Below are 12,281 nucleotides of genomic sequence, written 5' to 3' on the forward strand. Positions count from 1 at the left end.
GAATCAAATACTCTTCACAGATATAAAGGTCTTCAAGTCCTTTGCCAACATTGTGAATTTCATGATCCTGGGGTCTCGCATTTGTCCATGTGGAGGGGGTAAACTTTACTAAAGTTTATGTTGGGAAATCACATTTTTGGTTATCATTTGTTTGTTATCTATTGGAATTCATTCTAACTTTAATATTATCAGCATTGGATGACACTTGATGGTATGCACATGTTGGCCCTGTCTGATCCCCAGGGGCTGATGGGTGGGGCCAAAAAGGGTCAAATTAACTGAAATTTTAAAAATCTTCTACCAAGACCCAAATAAGGTAGAATGAAATACTCTTCTGGATGAAAGGGTCTTGAGGTGTTGTACCAAAATTGAATTTCATAACCCTAGGGTCTTGTGTGTGCCCCCTTGGGAGGGGGTAAACTTTACTATAGTTTGTATTAGGACATCTCAAATATCATTTGTTGGGTTTCTTTTGGAGTTAAGGCTAACTTGGTTAGACTCAAGGTGAAATTAACAGAATTATTTTAAAACTCAGGTGACGTTAAGGCCCATGGGCCTTTTGTCTTAGGACTTCTCATATTAATAAACCATTCTTAACAGTTTTTTATGTAGTGGCAAAAATCCTTAGGTTTTGCACATATGAAATTTCATAATATAAAAGGGAAAATTGAAAAAATTATAATGTTGATAAGAATGTGAACAGTTGAGCCTTTGTATACTGTTTCACTGGTTTTGTAGAATATTTGAGGTTTAGTTTTGTCTTACAGGTGTGGAGACTACTACCGATACCTGGCTGAGATTTCTGTTGAAGACAAGGCTGAAGTGACAAATAGCAGTGAGGAAGCTTACAAAAAGGCTTTTGAAGTGGCAACACAGGAATTAAAACCAACTCATCCCATACGATTGGGTTTGGCTTTGAACTTCTCTGTGTTTCACTACGAGATTAAGGGGAAATACCAGACTGCTCAAGAAACTGCTCAGAAGGCTTTTGATGAAGCCATTAGCGAACTGGATACATTGGAGGAGGATAGTTACAAGGATTCTACACTAATAATGCAGCTTCTCAGAGATAACTTAACACTCTGGAATCAGCAAGATGGTACGACCTCATTTTGATAGGTTTCCTTATAAAACACAGTCTTTGCTTAGAGAACTTTGGCAGGACACTTTAAATGAAGATTTAGGTTTCAGCGTATTTTTGCTAACATGACAGGACTCCATATTAATGTTTGTCTTTGAGTCTTGAATGAAATCAATCCTTCATTTGACTATCAAGTGCAGTGGTGATGTCGGCTTTACAGATAGCCAGTTGTGAAATTAAGTGATAATTGGGTAGCTGATTCTGTTAAGCGCAACAAGTTTTGATTGAAAAAGTTCTTCGTTAAATGGAAACAGTTTTCTGTGTAAGTTTTTCGAATGGAAATCTTTCTTAGGTTTGTTTTCGTCTTTAGAAAAGGGGCACAATTGAAAAATCATAATGATTTCCAAATAAGCTTTCATATTTGCCCAGGTCCTTCAGAAAACTGGATGACTTCTAACATGCAAAGCACCTTTCAAGACCTGGAGCTTTTAAGTTAAAGTAAAAAATATTATTGTATAAGTGATTTATTCCTGTCCATAGCTTTAAAATCTTTGGAAATAACAAAATCAGAAGTGAATTTATAATGCTGACTTTTCAGAAGGTAAAAGGACCAACAGAGATATGATCTTGATTTGGAATTCACTCATTGGAATAAATGAAAGAAATTTTATTCAAATCTATTCAAAGATAGATCTATGTTTTCAACCGTGATTCGGGGACTAAGGGACTTAACTTTCAATAGTGTATCAGTGTTTATTATTGGAGGCTGTATTCAATAGTATCAGTGTTAGAATGGAAGTTATCTTAAGAGTGGAGCTTTGTTTTACATTGGCTTGTGTATTTGTGACCTGTCTTCCTGTTTTTCTGTTAATCAGGCTAAACATATATTGCAGTGGTGGTAATGACACATTGAAAACTTCTGTCTGTGTGGAATTTGAGAATAATCAGCAAGATGGACATGGTACCCAACCATCTATGCAAAACTCTAAAGATAGGAAACATCTTGCATTACTGCACTCCCATACCCCATCCAATATTACGACGTAAAAATTTATTGACATTTCATTTGCAAAAGTGTTGATGAACACTACTTTCATACTTTAGGACAGATGAGAAGTGTTATTATTGAATGCAGTGGAATTAAACAGGTGCTACTGTCAAGGTTGTTAGTTCCCTAGTCTGGTGAAACCGGGAGTGAGTTTCATTCCTGGAGGTATTTTGATCTAACTTAATATTCCAAAGGTTCACAGTCTCTTGGACAAGGTAGACTTTCAGGATTCGGAGGGGGGTGTCAAGGTCATCGTTACTATATTTTAGAAATCTAAGTTTCTTTGAAAGTCATTACAATGTAAAAGCTTGCAGTGCAATAGGTAACATGTATTGCTATAACAATGCTCGTACTCAGTATGCTTGTTTCCAACAGATTTATTTTTTATCCTTCTAATTTTGAAGATGGAAAGAATTTATGAAAAATAGATTCTGTGAAAGTAAAGATTATTAAGAAATTAAGGCCTTTTTTATACAACACCCATGAAAAATACATGCCTTTCTCTAAAACCTTTTCTTAAAACTTCAAAAATTTTGAATTCCCCAAAACAAATAAAACATTAGATATTCTCTTTGTTGTAAGAATTAATATCTGTGTTAACCATAGCCAGTCACCAATAGGTGACCATGCATGGAGTACCCAGATTGCACTGAACAATAAACTGAGGACCCATTAGGTTGTCTTATAATTTAGTTGAATTATTTAAACAAAATTGTGTGTTTCTTCAACAGGAGAGGAGCAGGATGTAGAGCAGGAGCAAGAGCAGAATTGACCTGAACTCATGATCCTTCGTTGCTGAGGACACTAAATATATAACATTCACTTCATCAACTAGCAAATAGACAGGACTATTACATGGACTTTGGAATGGGAATGTGATGTTTACATTGTTGTAATGATGTACCTTTGAGCAAAACTTGAGCATTATTAGCACAAGTTGGTGTATTTTATGTGTGACAGTGAGAAATTCCAAATAATCTTCACATGAAATTCAAAGTTTTCAATGGAATTTTGTCTTCTTTATTTGTTTTGTTAAAAGTACAGTTCATCTGTATGATAGTTTACAGTGAATGTCCAGCTAAACTAAATGTATTCTAAATTGACATTGTATACGGAATTATGAAATAGTGACTTATTTAATGGATTATGATATTTACTTCTAGTACACTTGGTTGAATAATGCATAAAAATGTGGTGAAAGGGTGGAATGGTTGTCGATATTTGTTTGCCTCTAGGTACCTAAATACTTAAGTCAATCCCTTCAAGCTCCAAAATATTGTATTTCGACAATTTTTTTCCCAGTGATAGCAAATTTTGCATGTTTTTTTTTTTTTAGTGTCTGATATTGTATAAGGTAAATTTATATGGGTATAACAATTGAAACAAGAAAACTATTGTCTTGTATTTGTAATAGTTGTTATATATGTGTTTTAATGTTGTGCCTATGAATTCAAATAGATATGGAGCAGAGTTTTTGGGATTATGTTGGGGAAGGGAATAATGTAATTTATTTCAGTCATTTTCATTTTAGATGATGAGATATTCTATTGAAATCCTTGTTATGATCTTAGTGAAAATGAGGAAATGATTCAATTTTTTTTTTAAAGTTCTGGGCATTTTCAAGTTAAATAAAAGGTTGAAAATAAAAATATCTGAATCTCCTTGGAAAGGCCACAAATTTTGGCTAAAAATATTTAAGCATTAAAAAGAGGCAAAAAAGGACAAGTTCTAGAATCAGCTAAAATGGCAACATGTCTTCCACTTTGTAATACAGAAGAGTAAATGTTGGACGTGCAAATACATAAATACATTGCAAAATTTTGCAATTTTATAATAAGGAGTTAAGGGATGCTGACTGAAGAACAAATAAAGTAACAGAAATGTAGGAAGATGTGATGGTTTAATTATCATTTGTTCAATGTGTCCTAATGATTTATATAGTGGCTTTGTCCAGATGTGTTGATCTGGATGTTGTGGCTGTGATACAATCTTGCCATTTATTGTATTACATGCTACCAATCTGGCTGTCCCTTGTGGACCTCTTTATGACATACTTTCTTCAGCTTAACTCTGCCAATCTAGATTTTATCAAAAAACAAAAAAAAAGGGGAAATAGAGAATGTAACGATTTTTAGACCATGACCTTGTTTTAAGTAGTTGATTATATTTTGACCCTTTACAATCTGGTCTAGAAAGTGCCCGATTCATAAAACGGGTGCACTTCAATAAAATTTCTGTATATTTGGAATAATTTAGTAATATCAAGTGGAACATTTGTACATTTTGGATTGTTTGATTATTGACAAAAACATCTCTTTGTGAAATTACACATTACCGAATATGCAAAACATAGGTTGTAAAACTATTTGAACCAAAGATGCACTATGCCTGTACTGCCATCAACATAGATTGTGCTTGTTTTTATAATTACTCAATATCTATATAATCTTTATGTATTCCTCATTGTTTTGTTTTAACAAACTTAATGTGAAACCATTAAAATGTACATTAATATATTCCTCTTTTCTCTTCTGTTCTGATTTGTTAAATTTCCCGTTCCATCTGTTTAGTTTACTAAGTAGTATACATTAAATTCTACAGAAAAAATATTCAGCACTGATATGCTTGTTTGTCATGATTATCAAGTCGCAAGAAAGTTTAGTGGCTAGAGAATTACTGTCGGTAAAAAATAAAGTGGTACATTTGAAAGTTCAGTATAGCTACACAGTGGCTGAAAAAAGCACCAGGAAAATGATCGTGATGTTCATCAACATAAATTGTAGGGTCATAATAGAAATTTTATTCCTTTGATTAAAAGAAGTGTGTGTGTGGGGGAAATATCAATCTATAAACAAAATAAAACGTGTATTAAGCTATGATAAGAAGTTACAGAAAAATAATGTTGGAAAAGGATTAAAAATTGTTATGAATTAAAAAAAATAAGAATGTTGAAGATGATATGACAAGTCTTGTTTGGCATAAATATGAAATATTTTTTTACATGAATGATTACATTAAGGTATTGCCAATATAAAATGTATTTGATCCATAAACGTAATTTATAAAAAAAAAAAGAAGTTTATTGGACATCTTTTGTGTTCCTAGCTTCAGAAGGCGTAACATGCATTTGAATACGAGTTGTTTCCAACTTTTGTTTGTGTAGGTTTACACAACATCATTTAAGTGACCGTGTTTCTCGACTTTTACTGGGTAGTTTATCGTTTATGTCTGGTTATGCATCAAGAGCCCATGCCACACTTATCAATTATTTTATGTTCTGTGTTTTTCAACCCTTGATATTAAATGCTAAATTTCATTGTATGGATACAGTTAGCTCAAAATAATAACCACATTTGCATCAACACTTTAATAGTACTTTTTAGTTTCATAGTACACCCTTTCATTTAAAAGACAACTTGTCCAGAATGGCTGAAGAGATTTATACTTTTGTATCATCTGTAGGCCAAGGAAGTCTTATTGTAAGAATGAAATTTGTTGCCCTCTTGAGGAGGAGGTGAAAGGCTTTTTTTAAATATTTATTTTGAACTTCCATGGGGCAAGGAATTTCATTGTACAAATGAGACACAAGTGGACTTCATGTGAGGTGGTTTATTAACCAACTTGATTAAATGTGAAGTATCTTGGCAAGGGAAATCTCTGCAATGTTCGTTTCTTGGGGTTAACAAAGGTTAGGATTTATGTAATGCTATTCACTGACAAGTTTTGAATATGGGTTAAGGAAGACGGCAAACTTAAATGTTTCCAGTTGAAAAAAGTGTGTTTTTTCTACAGTTAATCAGATATCTGTTGGAATGAAATTTTAGACTTCTACATTTATAAGTGATTTCCTACCCAAAACAACTTGATGCTTTTTGATAATCTGCTGCTGAATTCCAGTGTGTGAAAAAAGAAAGAAATAGATATTAACAAAGATTTTTTTTTTGGCTTGGCCTTTTTTCTTGTTCATTAATGAAACATTTTTGTCTGAAACATTGATGTACGAAGATTTGTGAATTCTTATACTACACATGTTGATTATTTCCCAACACGTTGCATCCAAGGTAATAGTATAGGTTTCTTGGCTTTTAAGTGTCGTACTGTGTAGATGTAACCAAAACATTACATACATACCTAGTAGACTATTTCCTATTGTAACAGAAATAAAATCCATAGATTGTTTGGAAAAAAGATTAAAAGCAAGTGAATTAAAAATTTGTTCTTTCAAAAACAGGCAAGAGGTTCTATTCATTTCTATTTGGTTGTTTTGTTTCTATGTTCCAATTTGTGAAAGACTGACGGATTCATTTTGTTGATGGTTTTGTTTACAGGAAAGGGCGACTACAACCGCTATCTAGCGGAGTTCTGCACTGGGGATGATAGGAAGAATCACTCTGAAAATAGTTTAGTGGCCTACCAAGAAGCCACAAAGGCAGCTGAAAAACTACCCTCCACCCACCCAATTCGCCTTGGTCTGGCCCTCAACTTCTCGGTCTTTTACTATGAAATTCTCAACTCCCCCAAGCTGGCGTGCGAACTTGCGAGATGTGCCTTTGATGTGGCCGTAACAGAGCTGGACAGTCTGAATGAGGAAAGTTACAAGGACTCCACATTAATCATGCAGCTGTTGAGAGACAACCTGACGCTATGGACCACCGACCTGGCTGATCAAGATGGTAAATTGATTACATTATACTAAATAATTGCATTTTGTAGCTGTGCAGGTTATTTTCGAATGGGTTCTACTGTTTTGCAGTTTAAGATGTAACTCAAAAAATACATAATGTGATGATTTCTGAAAATATGGTCCTTTTCTGAATTTCTTTCTTTCATCCTGTATGCTTCTTTTGGTCAAACTTAAAATTTGAACCTTCGGAAACAACAGCCTAAACATTAAGTACATGTTTTGACGCAGCATCCATCCGTCCGTCTGTCAACATTTCCTTTAAACTAGTTCTGAAAGCCTGAACGGATTTTGATGAAAATTGGTCTAGAGCATTATTGGGCAAAGGAGATCTAATGTTGTATAAACGGAGGGTGTGGAGGGGCAGGCCCAGGCCCAAATAGGGGAAATTTAGGTGAATCCTTTAAATCCCTACTGGTCCTGGGTATCGTTTCACAAAGCATCGTAACTTACGAACGTTCGTAAATATTTACGAAAAAGTTACACAAAACTTATGAAGTTCGTAAGCGCGTTTCACAAAGGTGTTGGTAACTTTTTTCGTATCTTACGTCGAAATTGTACGTTCTCCCGGTAAAAATATACCACTCTTTAACTTGGGAGGTAAAAAAGGACGACATTTTTGAGGTGAAAATTGTACGGCGGTCCTATTCCCCAGTCAGTACACAGACTAGGAACTTTATTTTGTTCTATCAAAACAACCGTATTATTGGTAGAAGATCAATTTTTTTTTTTTTAAATTTTGCCGGCATCCCTCCTCGACATTCAAAACCTGGTTTCACCTCGAAACAATCGCTCACAAGGCATAATCGTTCTCTTATGCTAATTTGTGATTGAGTATGGAATCATTTTCTGTTCACAAGGGCATGCTTGCGCACGATTTTAAATTGTTTTTATAAGTTACGACAGGGTGGATATGGCATTAAGTTAAGCAAGGTTTTTGCGTAACTTACGAACGTTCAAAAGTTACGAAGTTTTTAGCCCACCATCATCAGATGGTGGGCTATTCAAATCGCCCTGCGTCCGTGGTCCGTCGTCCGTCCGTCCGTCCGTCCCTCCGTCCGTCCGTCCCTCCGTCCGTCCGTAAACAATTCTTGTTATCACTAATCCTCAAAAAGTGCTGAAGGGATCTTTCTCAAATTTCATATGTGGGTTCCCCTTGGTGCCTAGTTATGCATATTGCATTTTGAGACCAATCGGAAAACAACATGGCCGACAGGCAGCCATCTTGGATTTTGACAATTGAAGTTTGTTATCGCTATTTCTGAGAAAGTGCTGAAGGGATCTTTCTCAAATTGCATATGTAGGCTCCCCTTGGTGCTTATTATGCATATTGCATTTTGAGACCAATCGGAAAAAAACATGGCCGACAGGCAGCCATCTTGGATTTTGACAATTGAAGTTTGTTATCGCTATTTCTGAGAAAGTACTGAAGGGATCTTTCTCAAATTTCATATATAGGTTCCCCTTGGTGCCTAGTTATGCCTATTACATTTTGAGACCTATCGGAAAACAACATGGCCGACAGGCAGCCATCTTGGATTTTGACAATTGAAGTTTGTTATCGCTATTTATCAGAAATTGCTGAAGGGATCTTTCTGAAATTTCATTTGAAGGTTGCCCTCTATGCCTAGTTATGCAAATTGGATTTTGAGACCAGTCAGAAAACAACCTGCCCGACAGGCAGCCATCTTGTATTTTGACAATTGAAGTTTGGTATCGCTATTTTACAGAAGGTACTGAAGGGATCTTTCTGAAATTTCATATGTAGGTTGCCCTTGGTCCCTGGTGTTGCATTTTGGGACCAATCCGAAAACAACAGACAGCCATTATCGCTAAATCTTAAATTTTATATATAGGTTCCCCTTGAAAAGTACTAGAGTGCTGTTTCTGACTTAACACAGATTAGTAAGACTTAGAGGAAGGGAAAAGTAGAGAAAAGATCAATCTGACATGGAACCTATAAAGATCATTCAATGGTGGGCGCCAAGATCCCTCTGGGATCTCTTGTTGTGAAACGCTTAGTGATTGTAAATGTGACTTACGCAAAATTCGTAAGTTACGAAGCTTTGTGAAACAATACCCTGGTCCTGAATGCCTGAATGGATTTTGATGAAATTTTGGCTGGAGCATTATTGGGCAAAGGATGATATATATAAGGTATTCATACTAAATTCCTACTAGTACTGTATAAATGGAGGATGTCAATTTCAGTATTATGCCATAATTACTGATATATCCAGGTGAGTGATGCAGGCCCTGTGAACCTCTTGTTAGTTTAGTGAAGATCACTCTCAAAGAAAAAAAATCCTGGTCATTGTGTGTCATAAAGGTTAAAAGTACTTCCAGTATATGATTACACATTACAGATATTATTTTCTAGAGCACCCTTCTGTGGCTTATTCCATTATATTGAATGCCTAATCATGAACATTTGTGATGCTTCATACGTTTGTCACTGAAGATGACTTTCCAGAGATATTGATCATATAACCTGAAATTCCAGCACAGAACATTATAAATAACCACTCCAAGACCTTATATTAGGTTCTGTGGTATACTATAAGTAGGTCTATATATTGTCTAACCTAAATGGTATCATTTGGTACAACTTGGAGCATCAGAATAAAAATATATGATAGAGTAAGACAGCTGCACATGGTCATCAACTAGTGGTGTTAGTGTGGTCAGGTCTGACAGAAGAAACAACATAGGAATCCAAAGCCAGCAGTGAGATTGATGCATTCTTACAAAATGTATATATATCAAGTACAAAACAAAAACGCATTAAAAATCAAAACGTTATAACTGTAAAACGTTTAGAAAAGAAAAAAGGGAACATGCCATTTTGATTTTTAACCAAAAAACACCTGCCAAGTCCCTTACTGTTTTTCCAGCATAGGTTGTTGACATCAAGCTGCATGTATACTACCTAATTGAATATTGACTTTACTGTTATCAATATGACGAGGGAAGGTCAATACAGCTTGTAATTCTGGTTGGACTCTGCCTTCCCCTTATGTAACCCAGTGACGTTGGACTCTGCCTTCCCCTTATGTAACCCAGTGACGCACTGCAGTGTTTGAGTAATCCAGTTTATTGCCACTCTTGATGGTTACCACTGGATTTTCTCCTCCTGTTTATGGCATATGTGATGCTATAGCTGTTCAGACGATGGACTGGCTGGACACATCGGTACATTTGCTGTGTTCACATTTCATTATGACTTAGGAATTTTTTCTAATGATTTGATTTCTGTTTTGATGAAGCTTCTAACAAGTGTTAGTTCTGATAGTCCCCTTACAAGTTCTCAATTTAGGATAAAACAATCAAAGTTGCTTAATATTTCTAAAAGCTAAAAAAAGATCAGAGTACATTTCTTAACAAAATTCAAATGAAATGAAATTACTTTTAGGTGCATGATATGCAGTGCTCAAAGATAAAGTCACTTAATAATTTTAGAATTTTAGAAGAAGAAAAAACAGTTGTCATTATTATTGATTTCCTGTTTTGTTTTTCTACATATTTCTGATATATTGTTTGTAGTGACATAAAGTTGAAATAGTCGTATTTCAGATCAGGGTTCTTAAAAAGTAATGGTTGCATTGCCATTAACAAATACAATCGCAATTTAGCAGTAAATCATTTTTCAAGATGTCTACTAGAGGTATATGCACAGGTTTGGAGCTTGCAAAACTTTTAGACTTTGCAAAACGAAGGTTACTTCAACCCTAACCAAGCCAGTCTAATCGGACTTTGACGATACAAAACTAAGGTTACTTGAACCCCATGGCCAGCCAAGCCAATCTGATCAGGCCCAACCTTACAAAACCAAGGTTACCTCGATCCCAGCCAAGACAATCTGATCAGGCCCAAACCTTACAAAACCAAGGTTACCTCGATCCCAGCCAAGACAATCTGATCAGGCCGAAATCTTACAAAACAAGGGTTACCTCGATCCCAGCCAAGCCAATCTGATCAGGTCTAAACCTTACAAAACCAAGGTTACCTCGATCCCAGCCAAGCCAATCTGATCAGGTCTAAACCTTACAAAACAAGGGTTACCTCGATCCCAGCCAAGCCAATCTGATCAGGTCTAAACCTTACAAAACCAAGGTTACCTCGATCCCAGCCAAGCCAATCTGATCAGGCCTAAACCTTACAAAGCAAGGGTTACCTCGATCCCAGCCAAGCTAATCTGATCAGGCCTAAACCTTATAAAACCAAGGTTACCTCGATCCCAGCCAAGCTGGTCTGATCATGTCTAAACCTTACAAAACAAGGGTTACCTCAATCCCAGTCAAGTCAGTCTGATCAGGCCTAAACCTTACAAAGCAAGGGTTACCTCGATCCCAGTCAAGTCAGTCTGATCAGGCCTAAACCTTATAAAACAAAGGTTACCTCGATCTTAGCCAAGCCAGGTCTGATCAGGCCTAAACCTTACTAAACAAGGGATTACTTCAATCTTAGCCAAGCCGGTCTGATCAGGCCTAAACCTTACAAAACAAGGGTTACTTCAATCTTAGCCAAGCCAATCTGATCATGAACAGACTTAGAACTTTAAGAAACTAGGGTAATATCAATCCTAGTCAGGCCAGGCTGAAACCAGGGTAATATCAATCCTAGTCAGGCCAGGCTGATCAGGCTTGTAGACCTTACACAACTAGGGTTACCTCCATACTAAGCAAGCAAGTCTGATCAGGCGTACAGTCCTTGCAAACTTGCCTACACCCACTCGCACATCTTATCTTGGTCCACATTCCTGCCATCTTTTATCAAAATATGTAAAGGATAGCCCAATCTACATGTACATCTATAATAAAAAATAAATGACAAAATTATTTTGAAAAAAACAAACAATCTATGCATCGTTTATTCCAGTCAGATGTTGACAGCAAAAAAACATGATTATGGTAATATTAGTGTCATCATACAAGAGATACTTAGTTTGTCATTTTCTGTATTAATTCCTATGTATATATCATCTACTAAAAATGACAGTTTTAATATCTCTTTGTATTATATAAGGTTGCCTTGTAAGACACTCAAGCAATCAAAATGGATAATCTGCCATGATTATTATAACACTGGCATTTGTACATGTACGTTGTGCCATTCTAGGACTTAAAAAGACATGTGACATTTACTGATATTGATTTGGTAACAAGTTAATGATGTACCTTTATTTTGAACTTGTCACGACCAGAGCAAAAAAGGAACATATCAATATTATCACAGACCTAACAGGGTGGAACAAAAGAATTGTACCTGCTGTCCACGTTACTTGAGTGTGAGGCAATAGTCGTCCAAATTGCAGGGAAATTATTTTGCTCATTTATGTATGGATTTGCAGTGATCGAGTTAAATGGTTATCAGTCGGAAATGTTTTAAATTTGCTGTATGTGATGTTGATATGCAGTGATCAAGTTAAATGGTTATCAGTCGGAAATGTTTTGAATTTGCTGTATGTGATG

The 12,281-nt window shown here is 35.7% G+C and overlaps 1 protein-coding gene across 4 annotated transcripts in view; it reads left to right on the top strand.

Moving 5' to 3' along the window:
* The window catches only part of LOC117332672 (14-3-3-like protein), a 50,417-nt gene that overhangs the window by 19,106 nt on the left and 19,030 nt on the right, over positions 1–12,281 (top strand). The window contains exons 4-5 of one of the 4 annotated variants that reach the window (XM_033891669.1): positions 768–1,099; positions 2,861–4,645. The exons of 2 other annotated variants lie outside the window; for them this stretch is intronic. In XM_033891669.1, coding sequence (XP_033747560.1) covers positions 768–1,099; positions 2,861–2,901 — 373 coding nt within the window. In that variant the 3' untranslated portion in view covers positions 2,902–4,645. Of the gene's footprint in view, positions 1–767; positions 1,100–2,860; positions 4,646–6,459; positions 6,803–12,281 lie in introns of those variants that run through there. One more of the 4 variants, XM_033891668.1, reaches the window with a different exon arrangement.

This window comes from Pecten maximus, chromosome 8 (genome assembly GCF_902652985.1).
Source record: "Pecten maximus chromosome 8, xPecMax1.1, whole genome shotgun sequence".
NCBI classification, from domain to species: Eukaryota; Metazoa; Mollusca; class Bivalvia; order Pectinida; family Pectinidae; genus Pecten; species Pecten maximus.